Here is an 18609-nt window from a genome sequence, read left to right as displayed (position 1 = left end):
ACCTTGTTGCATAAACCTCAACACTTTAGTAATAATAATAATATGTAGGCGGTGGAGGCTGACCTTCATAGCTTTGAACTTAAATAACAACAATCGATCCCCAAGGGAAAAAAAAATACCCACCTCCTAAATTCGTAACTATTGAATTCTTTTTCTTTCTGCCTTTTTGAACTTTCGTACACGTGCTTCATACAAATGCTGGATGGATGTGTCATGTGTGCTTCCCCAATCACGGATTCGTTTGACATTAGACAAAAAGTTTCTCAACAATCTTCCTCCCTACCTGGCTTCCTTCTCAAAATCTCTTATTATTATTTATATTCAAACACCCTTACCTTATGTCTCCTTCATATCATGGCCACAACTGCCACGAAAATTAAAAAGAAAGGGGGAACCATAGACTTTGTCTTAATTAAACAACGCAAAATCGGCCGACTTGAATATTTAATTTAATCAAAATACTAAATACTGTTGTATATATTTAATTTTATGTTAGCTTAGTCAAATATTGATGCGGCCATATAATTATTTGTAAAACACATTTTTCTTTCTTTCACCTAGGAGTAAGTCATAAAGGAGGCACGTGTTCAGTTCAGATTATAACAGAAGAAAACAGCCGGGTTAATGTGAGTTTTTAGTTTGTAAAATTTTGGCCACATGGAACTTTGCAGTCTGTCTCCTTTTTATTGCTGAGTTGCATTTTTTAATGTTTTATTTTCCTGATCCCTGATTCATTCTGTCTTGGCCCATGCGTAATAAATTAAACTATGTTGCATTTCTGTGGAAAATGTTGGCAAATTAAGTAATTAAACTATAGAAAAACAACAGAAAAGCCAAATTAATTCACCAAAAAATATGCTGTTAGAATCTTTTCTTTTCCTCTTGGGTCAAACTTAACTATAAAATTTGTCCATATATACTAATCATCTCCGAGTCACTGTTTAAATGCAATGAGGAAAACTTAGTTCGCATTGCATTTGAAAAACTATATATGGTCTCATCTTGCTAGCAGGTACATATATAGTTTAGTCCTTTTCACATCAAACAGAGACAAAGTCAATATATTTTGGCAGCAACTGTGAGATTAATGAAGCCCTAAAGAAGAATTTTATCATGGCTAGACTAAGCTTTCTCTTCTTTATTCTCTTCCTTCATATAGCACTCACCGCAACACGTTGCAGAGGGAAATCCCAGCTGCCAGAGAAGCATGCCAGGGCTGCGGTGGCCTTCTTCCTCTTTGGTGATTCATTTCTGGATGTTGGCAACAACAACTATGTCAACACCTCAACTCTCGACCAAGCAAATTTCTGGCCTTATGGAGAAACTTATTTCAAGTTTCCCACCGGAAGGTTTTCTGATGGGCGTTTGGTATCAGACTTTATTGGTGAGATTTGCAAAATCTTCTCTTGTGGCTTTTACTGTTTGTACAAAGTTCAAATTTGGTTAACCAACAAATATTCTCTCTGCCTAACATCTTCTTCTTGTCTCACCTTTGTATACATTTTTTATTTGTGCTTTTTCTATTTTGTAGCTAAACATGCAAACTTGCCATTGATCCCGCCATTTCTGCAACCGGGGTTTCGACAATATTACCTTGGGGTAAATTTTGCATCTGCTGGAGCAGGTGCTCTAGCTGAGACATTTCAAGGATTCGTATGTATTATCTTCTTCCTTCCCATTTCTTCATTCTTTATATACATTCCGGAATATTTATACATTACTGGAATGAAATTGTCTACAGCACTCTCACATTTAGGAATGTTTTTCTTCTGTTAAACACCTTCTTAATTGTGGTTTTTCTTTGCCTGCTCTGTATATAGGCAGTTTGCATATATTTATCCAATGCTTGACTCAAAATGCTATTAAGTCACTGGAACAAATATTCATTTCATTATCTTCAACAACTTAGCATAGAAGGATAAAAAGAAACAGAGAGAAAAATTTTAAAAAGGGGGAAGGATTAGGAGAAAAGACTTTTATGGTGTGAATGTTTTGAAACAGGAGATAGTCCTGACGATCCAGACCAAAACCTTGTGGCCAAAGTGAAATTTTGAGATAAATTTTACTTTAATTTGGCTGGATGCACCTAATGTTTTGGGTCCACTAATGTATCCTTTGATATGTCAAACATCAAGTGAGGCCCAAATGAACTTATTGGTATCCTGTCCCATCTTCACCAAAACATCAGAAGAAATTTGTACATGAAACCTAAGGTCAACATGGATATATATATAAAGAGACCAGAGAGAACGAATGATGTCTCAAACGTACAACCACGATTTTTGTGGAGATTTTGATAGCAGGGTTGAATACTAGCTCCACTTTTGTGTAATGGTTACTGATCAATTAATTATCCCTTTTCAGGTGATCGATCTCAAAACACAGCTAAGCTACTACAACAAGGTAGAGAGTTGGTTGAGGCAGAAATTAGGAAATGATGAAGCGAAGATGACCATATCAAGAGCCGTCTACTTGTTTAGCATTGGGAGCAATGATTACATGAGCCCTTTCTTGACCAATTCCACTATCTTAAACAACTACCTTGACTCCACATATGTTGGGATGGTAATCGGCAACCTTACAACAACCATTAAAGTAAGTAATTCTTCTTGTCTCAATTATTAAAAATGGAAGGGTAGATATTGTCTAAATTGGAAGCTTAAAGTTCTTTAGCTTTTTAGGGTATGAATCTGCCTGTTCTGTCTTCGTGGGACAAAATGTGGTAAAAGCTTGTGTCGTAATTAAATGCTATATATGTTTTTGTGTTAATTTTGGCAGGAAATATATACAAGAGGCGGTCGAAAATTTGCCTTCATCAACTTGCCGGATTTGGGTTGCGTTCCGGGAATGAGGATAATCAAGTCTGAAAACAATGGCAGCTGCTTGGAGGAAGTAACATCACTTGCAAACTTACACAACAAAGCCCTTTCCAAGCTCCTCTTTGACTTAGAAAAACGATTGAAGGGGTTCAAGTATTCACTTTTTGACTTCAACAGCAATCTCAGACAAAGAATGCACCATCCCTCCAAATATGGTACGTTCAAATTAAACAACATGCAAAATCACAAAGCATAACTCAAAACTAGCTTTTGTCCTAGTGCACTTGATCCTAGGGGACCTTTGACCTACATCCATGATTAATTTGTTTTTTTTTTTTGGCCCCGTTTACAGGTACATATAGGCACTCCTTAGAATTAGTTAAAATTTTATTTTAAAAAATGTTTTTATTTAATTAATACATTATTCTCACGAAATTTAAGAAGAGATAATATATATATTGAATATATATATATTTTCTCTTTTATAAAAATTCCCTTAATAAATTTGTTTATAGACACTTTTCGACCTTTTTTTTTTAATTTTTAAGTTTGAAATAATCATACACTTTTAATAAAAGCATTGAACATTCTGTCAAAAAAACAAAAAAAAAAAAAAAGACATTGAACATCGATTATTGGTTGAACTCCTCAAAAAAGATACTATGATTGGTCAAAAAGAAAACTACTGGAGGGATCTGACCTTTTGATAAAAGGCAGAATATATGATCACGTATTTGCAACCTCGAGATCTTGGTAAGCTTGAGAGCTTCTAGTCCAAAGCTTTAAGGGGTCAATGATAACCTCGTCTCTAAAAGGTTCTTACCCCTCGTTTGGGATTGCGTTTTCATCTTTCAAAAGCTGCTTTTGGTTGCAACAGCAATGTCAAACTAGGCCCAAAGAGCCGAGCTTAAGTTCTAAAGCCTAGTCATTTTTTATTAGGTTGGAGTATCATAATTTTGGAATGGAAATTACACAATAGATAAGGAAACTGCTGCAAATGAAAATTATATGTTTGTTTCCCGAGAAAAATTTTTACTGAATACAAGCAAAAGGAATTGCAATTAATTGGGTGGAAATTTTGGTTTCATGAAGGTTTCAAGGAAGGGGAGGCAGCTTGCTGTGGAACGGGGCAGTATAGAGGAGTATTCAGCTGTGGGGGACAAAGGAGAGTGAAGGAATTTCAGCTTTGTAAGGATCCCAATGATTATGTGTTTTGGGACTCCTTCCATCTCACCGAAAAGATTTACAAACAACTGGCAGATCAAATGTGGAGTGGAACAAGCAATTCTCGTGATGTTGGACCGTACAATCTGAGGAAACTATTCCGGATTAATTAAGCAACAGAGAATTCTTTAAGAGAAGGTCTTATCCAGAGGCGGAGGGAGGGAGGCAGGGGCCAGCGGGGCCCACGCATCCCAAAAATTTCAAAAATTTATAATATTTTCTTTGTTTTTGTTTTAAATATTTATAATTTTATTCTTATTTTTTAACAAATTTTATAATTTCATCCCCTCAAATATTAAATTTTTTATTTTTACCCTCTCAAACCTAAAAATCTAATGCCACCACTAGTCCTATCCACCTTGAAAACAAGAATTTATCTTTTCTTTTTTAACAAAAATGTGTGTAAATACATGGATTCTAATCCATATAATTTATCAGAGGATATATAAGAATATGTTTTGGTTCTTTTCCTTTATAATTGTTTTTAGGGGCAAAATCTGATTGGATTTGGTCGAGGAATAACTCCTAATTGTTCCCATATACGAGTGGCAAATTATAAATAAAATGGTCAGTAAAACGTTGGATATAATGGAATTAGCTGTCACCTGGTCCTGGTATATTTAACCGTGTGGGATGTTAGTTAGGCAGTGCTGGCTAATTTCACCGGCATCAATGGCGTTTACCAAATATTTTGGAGAGTATTGTGTTATCTCACATCACCACCTACCAAGAACAACCTTCAAGACATGTCTGAGTTTCTGATACATTGAAGGAGGCAGGCACCAGCTGTTAAATTCCATTTTTGTGGCAGTCCTTTGCCAAATTCCTCTCTTTTTTGAATGGCTAATTTTAGAGGAGGATTTGACTTTGGAGGAGTCTTCTTCTTTATGAAGATAAAGTGCTGTCACCATCATCAGTTTGTGCCTCCGTTAATTGTTTTTTCCTTGGCTTTTGTCATTGTAAAACATTGACACTGTGGAGAAGGATATTTTATTTTCTTTTGTTGATGAGCAAGGACAAGTAAAATAATACTATTTTCGTAAGTTTAACGTGTACTATTTTCTTAAGATAAGGTCTGAGTTTTGTGATTGTCCAAGAAAACACTCCACACCATCCGAGAGCATTCTTAAGTTTAACGTGTTTCTATAAAATAATTGTATTTTCTTATGACCAAACTTGTGAAAATCTTCACAATTTGATTCTATGTATAAACCATCAGTCTGAATCATTTTAATTACGAAATGTCAGCTAATGAGATCAGATCATTGCCCGAATCAAATGTTTGATTCTGTAGATTATTGATCTGACCTTATATATAATGCTTTCTAGCACAGGCATTAATCCCCATTTTCCGCTAAGATTGATTGTACTTATTCAAATCTGCCTAGTGTTCATATATAAATGTTTCTTTTATTCTTCGGATGTACTACTTGAATTGCGAACCCTATAAATACCCATTGACCTAACCAAAAAATTGCAACATAAACAGAATATGGCAAATTTAAGGTTTCATATCATCCTCTTCTTTTCATGCACAAGCTTTCTCACTCTAATTAGCTGCCATTGCCTGCCTGAAAATCATGTTACCTTGTTCATCTTCGGGGATTCGATATTTGATTCTGGGAATAATAACTACATCAACACCACTGCCCAGGCAAATTACCAGCCCTATGGGGAAACCTATATCAAGTACCCCTCGGGAAGATTTTCAGATGGGCTTCTGATTCCTGATTTTATTGGTAAGACATTTTAGGATGCTTCTTTTTTTTTTTTTTTTTCTCAGTCATATTCGAAGACAAACAATGTTACTCAAGTAACTAAGTTGTCCTTGGGTGATTTATTGCAGCTGAGTATGCAAAAGCACCATATGTTCTGCCTTATTTACAACCTGGCATTCATGATTTTACTTATGGAGTGAATTTTGCATCAAGTGGAGCTGGTGCTCTGGTTGAAACTCATCGAGAATTGGTATGTGGCTGTTCTTAATCGTCTTAAAAAGCAATAGTTTCGCTACCTTTGAGGCTACTATATATGTTTTGACTTTTGGTTATGATTAGGTTTGTTTACTAATTCTATATAAATAAGCTCAAACTTTTCCCTTTGCCCTTGTGGTTTCTTTCCAGCTCCATCCAATTGATCTCACGACTCAGCTAATTTTTTTCGAGGATGTAGAGAAACAGTTGATGCAGAAACTAGGTGATGCAGAAGCCAAATCATTGCTTTCGAAAGCTGTTTACTTAATTAGCATTGGAAGGAATGATTACTTAGTCCCTTTCTATCCAAACGCTACTGTGTTTCAGACCTACTCTAAAGAAGAATATGTGGGGATGGTGATTGGTAATCTGACAGTCACAATCAAGGTAATAAAAGAGATTTAGTTTACCTAAATTTCATTCCATTCTCTGTCTTTTATCAATTAACTAATCTATGGTCAAATTTAATGTCTTAGGAATTGTATGAGAAAGGAGGAAGGAAATTTGGGTTTGTAAATGTGGAGCCACTAGGTTGTATACCATTCGTAAAAATACTTGACCAAGGGAGCAATGGCTCGTGCTTTGAGGAAGCAACAGCACTAGCTGAGCTACATAACAGAGAACTTTCCTTAGCCCTCCAAGAGCTAGAGAGGCAACTAAAAGGATTCAAATATACAAATTTCAATTTTTACAGTTCCCTCAGTGAAAGAATAAACGATCCTTCAAAATATGGTATGTCAATATACCATCTTCCCCATCATTCTTATGTCAAAATGTTTAAACCTTATTCCAAAATATCTTTGTGCTTTGTGGGTTTGAAGGTTTCAACGAGGTGAAGATGGCATGTTGCGGGAGTGGTCAGTACAGAGGAATTTTGAGCTGTGGAGGAAGAGGGGGAGTCACAGACTATGAATTATGTGAAAATCCTAATGAATATGTGTTCTTTGACGGTTACCATCTCACTGGAAAGGCCAACCAGCAATTAGCAGAGCTAATGTGGAGTGCAACTGATCCCAATGTCACACGGCCTCACAATCTTAGAACACTAATCAACCTTTGATTTAATAAATATGATGTCCTGAGGTTATGATAATTTGTTTATGGGAACTATTTGCCCCTTGTTATAATGTTATTGCATGAGCAAATGCAATAAATCTCTAGGAAAAGGGTAACCTGAATTGCATATTTTAAGATTGGTAGCAGTATCATTATCATATTTTATATCATTACAATGACCTCATATTTGGTCATGGGCTCTAAGCAGACATAATGACCCAAACTCCGCATCGGGCCTTGTAGGCCGTGTGGGTTTGTATATTAGACATTAATAAAAGGTCAACTTTGGATCATGGGCGTTATCTTTTGAGTCTGTATGGCTAATTTTGCACCAATAAGCTGCTTTTTTAAAAAAAAAAAAAATTGTAGTAGGCCATCTAGCATTTCAATTCTGCGCGTTTAATCTTTTTATTGTAATTTTGCCTAATTTAATTCTTAAATTTTTATCAAAAATTGATTTAAAGGCAATTTTTTATGGTGTTAAAATATTATAGGTAAATTTTCATAGTGTGATATTTTTATTGATGACCTGACATGCCAACTTAAATAATTTTTCATATGGTACACCTTAAGATAAATAGACTCTATTTTGAATTAAAAATACTTTATCTAAAAATATTAATTGTTATTTGATTTTAATAAAATATAGTTTTTTTAAACAAGCATATTTCCCATAACAAAAAATTAATCCACCTAAATATGTCAAATTAAGATCAAATGTCACGTCATTCAAGTTAAAATAAAAATATTAATTTTATTATCAATTGACTTGGAATAACTTTTAATAAATGTATAAAAATTAAAATCGTTAAATTGAAGTACAAGTATCAAAACCATTGAATGGAGACGGTATATAGAAAGACCAATTCAAACATTGATTCTTATTTTCACTCCTTAATCTAAAAAGAATGATTTCTACTTTCCTTTTTTTTAAGAGATATATTAACTACCAAGTTGGAAAAAGATTATCACTATTCTTTTCCTTGGGATGATTTCTCTTTTTCAAAAGAAAAAACCTTGTAGAAAGAATAAATATTAAAATATGGTGAAGCAATAACGTAATGATAAATATATATAGCTACATTGACATAAAAATTTTCGTATTTTGATAAAGTTTGGATATTTTCTTGACGAATATGAAGTTGGGTACTTAAAAAGAAGAAAAAATTGTGAAAAATAATCCTCCTGGTAAGTTCAATTCAAAAATATCATTTTTTATAATTTTAACTATTTTTGGTCAATTTTGAGTATGACTTGACAATAATACCTTTTAAACAATTTCAGACAAATTAAGATGGTTTCAGTTTTCTTTCTCTCGTCATCCAGATAAAAATTTTAAAATTAAATATTAATTTCTCTCTCTGCTTAAATATGTCTATCTCGCCATCCAATTTGCAGATATGACATCAAGCTTTTTCTTATTTTGTTTTATTTTTTTGATGGTGGATCTTGAAGTTTTTAAGGGCGATAAACAGCGATTTTGCTCAGAGAGAAAGAACAGCTAAAATATGTTTGATGGGTTCTATGGTGGTTCATGGTTTTATTGTGTTTGGAATTGGGATGATTGTTAAGTATGTTTGATAGGGATTTTCTTTTTTTTTTTTGATTTTGAGTTTAAATTGTTCAGAGAATATTTTGTAAAAAGAGTATATTTTATTTTTATATAAGGGGAGTGAGCAAAACCTCTCGATAGTTGCTCTTGCTTTGGAGGGTTATGGAGTTTTGTAATCTATCTTTTATGGAAATGCACAATTTCATGGTTTAGCAAAAAAATATATATATGTTTTAGGTTTTTGAGTTTATTGGTTTATTCATATAACCCAAAATTGAGTTTACTGATTTTTAGGTATTGCGTGACTTAATCATCGTGTGACTAGTTTTTAGTCATTACGTGATTGGTTTTAGGCATTACGTGACTGATTTTTAAGCAATGCCTAAGTCACGTAATGCTTTACTAACAAGTCGCGCAATGCTTTACTAACAAGTCGCGCAATGCTTTACTAACAAGTCACACAATGTTTTGCTAACAAGTTACGCAATACTTTACTAACAAGTCACGCAATACTTTACTAACAAGTCACGCAATGCCCATCAACTAGTTATGCAATGTCTTATCAGAAATTAATCACACAATACCTTATCAAAAACTAGTCACGCAATGTCTAAAGTTAGTCACGTAATACCTATCAACTAGTCACATAATGCCTTATCAGAAACTAGTCACACAATGCCTTAAGTTAGTCACGCAATGCCTATCAACTAGTCACGTAATGCTTTATCATAAACTAGTCATGCAATACCTTATCAAAAACTAGTCACGCAATGCCTATTAAATAGTCACGTAATTCCTTATCAAAAACTAGTCACGCAATGCTTTATCAAAAACTAGTCACGCAATGCTTTATCAAAAATCAGTCACGTAATGCCCAAATTTAGTCACGTAATATTCAAAGTCAGTCACGCAATGTCTAAAAACTAATCACATAATTCTCAAAAATCACCAAAACTACTTAATCCCATTTAACAAGATCAACAACTTCAAACAATACACCATATTCCATTTAACAACATAATTAACAAATATGAATGCTCAAAATGTTTAAAAGTTTTTCTTCATATATCAAAAATCACTCTAAAATGTTTAAAAATGCTCAAAACTCACAGATTTTCTTCATGTATCAAAAATTACTCCAAAATGCTCAAAATGCTTAAACGTTTTTTTTTTCTGTTAAAGAATACTCCAAAGATGAATAGTTTGATGAGAAAAGCTAAAAAAATATAAATCAGTTTGAGGCGCAAACCTAAACATACTTGACCCATTAATAGGTTTTGGATTGAGGCGCGAAGCCTAGTAAATAGATCGGTTTCATTAAGGACAATTTTGTCCAATTTTTTTTCTCTTGACTAAAAACAGATAAAATTAGAGGGAGCACCATTCTTAAAAATGCCTTATGACTCAGGCCCATTTATGAAAAGTATTCTAAAAAGAAATAGATGTCTTATTTGTTTACATCTCTACATAAGATGTTAAATAATTTTCTCTTCCATTATGTGGCAGGATTTGTCTAGGAAACTAAATCACTCTTCATGCATTGCATTAGCAAATACAACTTGGAGTGCTGCATTCCAGGAATGATGATCCTCTTCATCATCAAATCCCCATTCTTCTTTCTTTAAAAATATGTAAAATTTGATTTGGAAAACCTATGGATGTGAAAACGTATGCTTTGGGAGAAAATGAAGGGCAATCTTTAGTTTTCCATTATTAAAATCAATGTCAAGGATGGCATGTTGCTTAAAAGAAATAAGTAATTGGAATGGCCTTGCTGTGCAAGCTTCAAACATCTAAACAGTTGATACGACGAATGCGGTAGTCAAACTTAACAAAGATTAATAGTTTAGTACAAGACTAATTAGTTAGGTCCATGGCAATAGTCAAACAACAAATCTTTGACAAATTCTATCAGCTGCCTCCACATCTACAATGAACTCAGTCGCAATTACTTTCATGTATGGTGCTACAATTAATATATATTAAGCGGGTTTTTTTTTTTGCAATCAATTAAAATATTTAAAATAATTAATCTTCCAACTTAATGTGATATATATATCGACTTAAACAATAATCCACTCAACCTACATTTAAAGAAACGTGTTAAAATTTAACTATAATAATTACGTCATTATCAATCAACTACAAATTTTATAAAAATTAATTATCCAACTTAACACATAGAAATTATCTTGAAATAAATAATTAAATTATTTATCATCCTATCAATTTATCAATCTTTATCAGTTTGGGATGTAAGTGGGTTGTTGTTATAGAGGCATATGTGGATATTCAACTCGATAACATAAGTTCAAGTATCCGATAACATAGGTTAAAGCATCTTATATTCAGTTATGGGACGAATTTGAGTAGTTTTTTTTTACGAGAACTCAAATTTACATAGGTTTTGGATATCACCCTTAGAATACTCTAAACTCGAACTCAATTATACAAATATATATATTATAATATTTTAAAAACTTGTAATTTGTAAGATTCAAACATTTATCCTTCTCACCTTCAACACAACCTTTGTCATCTTAACCAATTTCCTTTTTTATAAACTAATACATAAAAAATAATTTTTTATATGATTTTTAGTTATCTAAATTATTATTTGAGATATTTAATTAGTTATTTAACGAATTCAGATAATTAGAGGATAGTTCTATATTATTAGGGTTTGATTTTGGATAGTATTTTGCGATTTTATTTGGATTTTAATAGGATTCGGGTACCTCTTAATTAATGAATTCAAGTTAAGATACTTCAAAAAAAATGAATACCCTACCTATTTAAATCCCTATTATCATTAAAAAGTTTAGTTTTTTCAGCTATTTCACTAAAAAAGAAAGGACATAATATTTGAAAAAATCTTTAAATTATATATTCGAGAAAATTCAAATAAACTCTTATTCTTTTATCATGTTCAATCAAGTTTTTATATTTTTATTTTATATCGAATAAGTAAAATGACAAGTAATATTTTAACTAATAACAATTAATCAATTATTAATCATAAAAATTTATTTGACTCAAAATAAAAATATAAAAACGATATCATCCTCACCTCTCAAATGATGGATTATGCAGACAATGTCATATGACAGAAGAATCAGTGCTTTATGTTCCTGGGAACTTCTCTTCAGCCAACGTGATTTGGCTAAAACTTCTTCAAGCAAAGAAGGTTAGTTCTTTTTTTGGATTATCTCTACCAGATTGGTTGATATTTAATTTGAGTAAGCAAAAAAAACATGACAATAGTGCTCCTTGAGCTATAATCTTTGAAGTAACAGTTTGGTTCTTATGGAAGTGGAGAAATGTACATATTTTTTAGAATTAATCTCTTACATTGAGAGAACTAATTTTGATTTATACTTGGGTCTCGGCAATTACTCAAGGTGATTTTCAGGGACTTAAAAGAAGGGGGACAGACACCTAGCAACCATGTGGAAGTTTTGCTAGGTTGGGCGACTCCTCCTTCGGACTAGATTGCCTTAAATACGAATGGTGCTTATTGGAGTTCTATAAATCAAGCAGTTGTTGGAGGAGTTCTTAGAGATTCAAATGGCCAATGGAAGGGTGGTTATGCTATGCGACTCAAGAAATGTCCAGCTTATTGTGTAGAATTTTAGGGTGTATATTGTGGTCTTAAATATGCGTGGGAATATCGAAAGATCGAGCTTCAAATAGATGGCAGATTGGTAGTTCAAGCGATTTCTTCACACATGAGACATCCATATTCTAATTTTGATTTAATTCAAGCCATTCACAATTTAATCCAAAACTAGTGAAAAATTCGTATAATGAATGTTTTTAGAGAGGGTAACAAAGTTGCAGACTCTATGGCCAATGAGGGATTCAATATTTTCAAAAAAATTTTATCCTATAATAACCCCTGAATACAGTTAGAGAATTACTGTTTAATAATGTAATTGAAATTTCTTTTCCTCGAGCTAATAAATTCTTTTCAAAAAAAATAAAAATTTATTTAAATTTTTTTGAATAATACAAAATTTTTTCAAATATTGTATCAAAATAAAATAAATAGCCACTTGGTCCATTCAAAATTTCGTTTGCCATCCTCGTTGAGAAAAATTCTTTGACCTTGCCGTTAAAAAAAAAATTCCGTTGTAGACCGCCCCTTTTTTCCCTGCAAGTTCACGCCTCATTCTAGGACGTTGCAAGAAACTTGTGGTATCTCATAGGACTGAATTCTGTGTCAGGTAGGAAGCAGGCAACTCTATAAATACCATGCAAACCAATGAGGAGAATGACATAAAGTCAAATCCATTTCTAACATGGCAAGTTTAAGGTTCTTTGTCTGTTTCTTTCTTCTTTGTGCAAGTTCTCTCACCCTCGTATACAGCCGTAGTCCGCCAAAAAACCATGTCGCCTTGTTCATCTTGGGGGATTCACTGTTTGATCCTGGAAATAATAACTACATTAACACGATTGCTCGGGCAAATTATTGGCCATATGGAGAAACCTTTTTCAAATACCCCACTGGGAGATTTTCTGATGGGCGTATAATTCCAGACTTCATTGGTAAGACAAATTTTCACTTTTCCTTTTGTACTGAAATATGACTGTGTTCTGATAATGTTAGTTTTCTTGCAGCTGAGTATGCAAACTTACCATTAATTCCACCATATCTTCAACCTGGAAATCATCAATTTATTTATGGGGTCAATTTTGCCTCGGATGGAGCTGGTGCTTTAGCTGAAAGTAATCAAGGATTGGTATGGGTTCGGTTATCACTCTGGTTCTGACATGTGTAATATGCTGTTTATCTACCATTCGCTTATGCTTGCTATTTCAACCCTTTATGTCTATTAAATCATGCATTAATTTAATATCGCCTGGGATATCTTCAAATTTGTTCTATTTCAAATTCTGAGGTTCTTGTTCGACGCTGATTTCTTCCTCTTTTTACAAATTGCGGATTAATTGCAGGTGATAGATTTGAAAACTCAGTTAAGTAATTTCAAAAATGTGACAAAGCTGTTGGGGAAGAAACTAGGCGATGCGCAAGCCAAGACCTTGTTCTCCAAAGCTGTTTACTTAATTAACATTGGAGGCAATGATTACATGTCCCCTTTCACCACAAACTCCAGTGTTTTACAATCCTTGTCCAAAGAAGAATATGCGGGAATGGTGATTGGCAATCTAACAGATACTATAAAAGTAAGTTCATAAAACTCAAGCCTTCTTAACGTTTTCTCTCTTAAAATTTCCCTTTAAACCCAGTTAGGTTGATTGCAATGTATATTCCATTTTTACGTTTCAGGAAATATATAAGAAAGGAGGAAGGAAATTTGGGTTACTCAACTTGGGGCCATTGGGTTGTGCGCCGATAATGAAAGTATTTGTACCGGGAAATACAGGTTCCTGCTTTGAGGAAGCAACCGAACTAGCAAAAGTCCACAATGCTGCTCTTTCTAAAGCCCTGCAGGAGCTGAAGATCAAACTAGAAGGATTTAAATATGCAAAGCATGATTTTAATATTTCTTCTAGTGAAAGATTGAATAATCCTGAAAAATATGGTATGCACCGGGCTATCTTCTTATACTAATTTATTTATTTAGGAGAAGAAAATTTGAATCATGTCTTTAAGCGAGGGATAAGTACATGAATCCTTGAAGTAAGTGCTCGGAAAAATCACGCATATTCTAATATAGATTCTGTGATTGAATATTTGAAGGTTTCAAGGAGGCAGAGATTGCATGTTGTGGGAGCGGTCCATACAGAGGAATTTTCAGCTGCGGAGGAAAGAGGGGTGTGACAGACTATGAATTATGTGCAGATCCTAGTGAATATTTGTTCTTTGACGCTAGTCATATCTCTGACAAGGCCAATAAGCAGATTGCGGAGCTGATGTGGAGGGGAACACCCAATATAACGGGGCCTTACAATCTCGAAGCACTATTTGAAGCATGATCATTAATTTCAATGTCATTTGTTTGTTGTCTAAGTAAGGAATTAATAAATAAATATGATTATACTGATAGTAGTGCAACCTAATAAGCCTTCCAAAGAGTGCCAAGACGTGAAACTTTCCAGAATTTTATGTATGTGTTTCTACGCAATTGATTTGAATAAAATCACATGTTAGATTTTGTACAATGGAGGGAAGTACTGTAATTATCTTACTCTCTCTAAAATTGTTTTTTATATATATAAAAATTTATTAAATCTTAAAATACACAAATGACTTAAGTTCTTTCTAAAGCATTTCATTTGTAATATTTTTAATTACAATCTTGTAATTATTCAATCACATTAAAAAATCATGTAACATCCATCACTTATAAATATAAACTCTATAAAATATTTTGATGAATTATACATAATTTAATATTGTAATTGATTAATTGTAATGTAATAATTATAAAAAATATATTTCAAATCCTCTCTCTCAAAATTTGAACATGATATTTCTAAAATCGAAATTTAAAATTCTAACAATTAATTGATTTAAAAATTCATATTTGAAAACGAATGACATGGACAATGATCAAACTTCAAATGTAAGAATGGCAAATGCATTGAGAGAGAATGCACATAAAAACTCTTTGTTGGTCGTAAAGTAAGAGTCAATGTCCCATCCATCTATCAATTTCCATTATTTAGTCTTGGTCAAGATGAGTGTTGTTATTATTTTTTTAAAATGGTTAAATTTTGGACTTTCTTAATTTTTTATACATAAAGACTTTGAACAAAACATAATACACACTATATAATAAAAGTCTAATATCTTAAAACTCTGTTTCTATATATATATATATAACTCATCATCATGTAAATTAAATATTCCTCTAAGATTTTGATATAAACAATCATGTTCTTGAATTGAATGTTTAAGTATTTTTTTATCATTCGTTTGTTTCTTAATTTTTTTTTTATGAAAAATGAATTTTATTAAACCAAAAGCTTGAATATCATAACAAATCTAATACTAAATTAGTGGAAGACTTCTTTTCGCATCTGTGCTAGCTGGTTGATAAAGCTATAAAAGCAAGGACTTTATGCTTCAAATTCGAAGAAGTTTCATAATTTTATAATAATAACATAATTAATTATATTAAAACTATAGAAAAATTAAGATAAATAATAAAATATTTATCTATTCTCTTATACCTAATAAATATCTTTTTTCTCTTACTTTCACACTTTTATTAATTCTCAACTATTTATCTCATTTCTCATTAAAAATTTATAAAAGTAAAAATAATTAATAAAATGACATATTTTTCACCCCCTTACCTAATAAATCTCAATTTTTTTTATCATTTCTCAATTCTCACAATGTTATTAATTCTCAACTATTTTTCCTATTTCCAATCCACTAAGTATAATATGGATTTAATGATCTCCAATAACTTCTTTTTTATATATAAAACTAATTTTTTTTTCAATTTATAATGTCTACTTATAAATTCTTCTTTCTCCATTTTCTCTTCCTTGACTTAAATAAAAAAACTCATTTTCTTAATTTGAATTAAAAAAAAAAGCTTCATTTGAATATTTAGCTTTTAAGCCTTTGAGATTATTAAGTCAAGCTTTGGAGTGGGCTTTGCCCCTGTATGGTAGCAAAAAGCTGCAACAAGCCTTTGGCAACAATGGCAGAAAAGAAACGCCCCTGTCAACGGAGAAGGTTCGGGCGAAAAGAAGACAAAAAAGAACTAAGGGCCTAATGTTTACAATTGGAACACAAAAGTTGATCAAAATGAGGAGAACCCCAAAGTCACAAGAAGCATCCGGTCCCAAGCTGTCCAACCTTAATCAGCAGCAGCAAAGACGCAAGAGACTATATTGAGCTCCAAGTAAAATGTGATTTTGCATACAATTTTTTGTATTTTAAACAATGTTTCATGTTGTTAAGGGTATTTAATCATACTAATTATTAATGCTAATTTATTTGATGATTAAACCAAGGTTAAGAGGAGATTGGTGTTTGATTAAATGCCACATTAGTGCTAATAATTGTTGTACTCCTATCTCTTGCTATTTAATTGGTCCCTTGAAAATTCTCCTCGCGCCGATCCTTATTCCTTGCGAGTTTATTCCTTCTTGATACAGAGAAATAGACTGCATTTTTTAAAACGGTTATAGACTGCATTTCACCTCATGTAGAACGCTAACAACTCAATAAATATCAAACAAACTAAGAGTAAAAAGAATAGAGTGTATCTGACACAAAAGTTAAACTGTTTCATATGGCAAAATTAAGGTTCTGTGTCTGCGTCTCACTTTTCTAAAGCTCGCCGCCGTAGTCTGCCAAAAAACCATGTCGCCTTGTTTATCCTAGGGGACTCAATGTTTGATGCTGGAAATAATAATTACATCAACACGACTTTTCAGGAAAATTGTTGTCCATATGGGGAGACCTTCAAATATGCCACAAGAGATTTTCTGATGGGCGTAAAGTTCCAGATTTTATTGGTAAGACAACGTTTCTTTGTTATTTTAGTACAGATTACTGAAACATATAGTCATATATGATTGTGTTCTGAGTTTGTGGCTTTGTTGCAGCCGAATATGCGAAGTTACCTCTAATTCCACCATATTTACAACCTAACAACCATCAATTGACCTACGGGGTCAATTTTGCCTCGGCTGGAGCTGGTGCTTTGACTGATACTAATCAAAGGAAATGTAAGTGCTTGCTCATTTGTCTGTCATAAGTCATAAGCACTTTATCTAGCATCTTCAAATGAGTTGTGTTTCATGTTCTGAGGTTCCTGTTAGAAGATGATTTCTTCCACTTTGTTTCACGTGGTTGAATAATTAAATTTTTGCGGGCGATAGATTTGAGAACTCAGTTAAGTCATTTCAAGAATGTGGAAAAGCTGTTGAGACAGAAACTAGGGGATGCAGAAGCCAAAATTTTGTTATCCCAAGCCGTTCACTTAATTACCTTTGGAGCCGATGGTTACATATTTTTTAACCGGACAAACTCCAATATTTCCAATCCTTTATAGAAGAACATGTTGGGATGGTGATTGGCAATCTAACTGATGCTATCAAAGTAATTCCTCATTGTTCAAGCATTTTAATCTTTTAAGCTTCCTCTTTATCACAACATGAATAAGTTGCAATATATATTCCATTTTGATGTTAATTTCAGGAAATATACAGAAAAGGAGAAAGGAAATTTGGGGTTCTGGCCTTGGAGATTTTGGTTTTAATGTTATCGATGGAAGTATCAGGAAATGAAGGTTCCTCCGTCCCATTAGGCACAGCACTATCAATACTGCACAATGAAGCACTTTCCAAAGTTTTGTAGGTGCTGAATATCCAACTAGAAGGATTGAGATACGCAAAGAGGATATTAAAGTTGCTGCTACTGAAATACTGAGTAATCCTGAAATATATGGTAGGCGCTGTGGCATCTTCTCCTATCAGAGATAATAAAATTAAGAAATTTTTTTTTTTTGAAAAGTGATTTTATTAGCACCAATTCTTCATGCCATCCAAAGTCTTTAACACTTTGCTAAAGACTTTTATTGGCATAATAAAGAGGCTTGGGCATAAGAGAAGTACAAAAAAGCAAGAGAACTGCCCGCCGAAAAATGTGAGCAGTTCCTTCCCTAGGTTGAGCAAGAAACAAGAGGTAAGCTTTCTACCCTTATCCTAAAGACCTGTGCTGTTCAGAGAAAAGTAAAAACTCAGAGAACCTTTAGCACGTCATAACTACCCCAAACCCAAAAATCAGAATGGCTATCAACAGTTAACGAAACAGCCTCTAAACGAACAAAACCACTATCAAAGGAGAAACTAGTCTAGATCAAATGAATCAAGAAGGGATCTACCGAACAGACACAGAGACAATAGATGTGTCCATCTTTCGAAGGACTTTATCAACAAAACCAGCTCTGAAGGACAACGATCATGTATCTAAGAATTAATCTGCCTATTAAGTATGCTGCTTATGCTAAAATGGAACTATTAATTTGCCATGTATCTTTATAATATAATTATT

The 18609-nt window shown here is 32.9% G+C and overlaps 3 protein-coding genes and 1 pseudogene across 3 annotated transcripts; all 4 read left to right on the top strand.

Moving 5' to 3' along the window:
• On the top strand, positions 1002 to 4203 carry LOC18596295 (GDSL esterase/lipase 5). The gene is made up of 5 exons (XM_007024682.2): positions 1002 to 1384; positions 1532 to 1653; positions 2365 to 2595; positions 2779 to 3034; positions 3912 to 4203. Exons 1-5 carry the CDS (start codon positions 1114 to 1116, stop codon positions 4154 to 4156), a joined length of 1125 nt encoding a protein of 374 aa, XP_007024744.2. The 5' UTR covers positions 1002 to 1113; the 3' UTR covers positions 4157 to 4203.
• LOC108662493 (GDSL esterase/lipase 1-like) lies at positions 5536 to 7271 on the top strand. Its single transcript, XM_018122998.1, has 5 exons — positions 5536 to 5782; positions 5890 to 6011; positions 6167 to 6403; positions 6493 to 6748; positions 6838 to 7271. Exons 1-5 carry the CDS (start codon positions 5536 to 5538, stop codon positions 7074 to 7076), a joined length of 1101 nt encoding a protein of 366 aa, XP_017978487.1. The 3' UTR covers positions 7077 to 7271.
• On the top strand, positions 12891 to 14750 carry LOC18596294 (GDSL esterase/lipase 1). The gene is made up of 5 exons (XM_018122965.1): positions 12891 to 13172; positions 13245 to 13366; positions 13581 to 13811; positions 13915 to 14170; positions 14329 to 14750. The coding sequence occupies exons 1-5, from the start codon at positions 12926 to 12928 to the stop codon at positions 14562 to 14564; spliced, it is 1092 nt and encodes a 363-aa protein (XP_017978454.1). The 5' UTR covers positions 12891 to 12925; the 3' UTR covers positions 14565 to 14750.
• On the top strand, positions 16492 to 17913 carry LOC108662453 (annotated as a pseudogene).

The sequence above is a fragment of the Theobroma cacao genome, chromosome 6 (genome assembly GCF_000208745.1).
Source record: "Theobroma cacao cultivar B97-61/B2 chromosome 6, Criollo_cocoa_genome_V2, whole genome shotgun sequence".
In the NCBI taxonomy this organism is placed as follows: Eukaryota; Viridiplantae; Streptophyta; class Magnoliopsida; order Malvales; family Malvaceae; genus Theobroma; species Theobroma cacao.
The sequence above is the reverse complement of the archived record's forward strand: the minus strand, read 5'-3'. Positions and strand labels throughout refer to the sequence as shown.

Excerpts from the sequence above, each read along its gene's own strand:
- LOC18596294 (XM_018122965.1), top strand. The coding sequence starts at position 12,926 with ATGGCAAGTTTAAGGTTCTTTGTCTGTTTCTTTCTTCTTTGTGCAAGT. Across the intron at positions 13,173-13,244 it reads TATAATTCCAGACTTCATTG|CTGAGTATGCAAACTTACCA; the intron begins GTAAGACAAATT and ends GTTTTCTTGCAG. Across the intron at positions 14,171-14,328 it reads GAATAATCCTGAAAAATATG|GTTTCAAGGAGGCAGAGATT; the intron begins GTATGCACCGGG and ends GAATATTTGAAG.
- LOC108662493 (XM_018122998.1), top strand. The coding sequence starts at position 5,536 with ATGGCAAATTTAAGGTTTCATATCATCCTCTTCTTTTCATGCACAAGC. Across the intron at positions 6,012-6,166 it reads TTGAAACTCATCGAGAATTG|CTCCATCCAATTGATCTCAC; the intron begins GTATGTGGCTGT and ends GTTTCTTTCCAG. Across the intron at positions 6,749-6,837 it reads AAACGATCCTTCAAAATATG|GTTTCAACGAGGTGAAGATG; the intron begins GTATGTCAATAT and ends GTGGGTTTGAAG.
- LOC18596295 (XM_007024682.2), top strand. The coding sequence starts at position 1,114 with ATGGCTAGACTAAGCTTTCTCTTCTTTATTCTCTTCCTTCATATAGCA. Across the intron at positions 1,385-1,531 it reads TTTGGTATCAGACTTTATTG|CTAAACATGCAAACTTGCCA; the intron begins GTGAGATTTGCA and ends TCTATTTTGTAG. Across the intron at positions 2,596-2,778 it reads ACCTTACAACAACCATTAAA|GAAATATATACAAGAGGCGG; the intron begins GTAAGTAATTCT and ends TAATTTTGGCAG.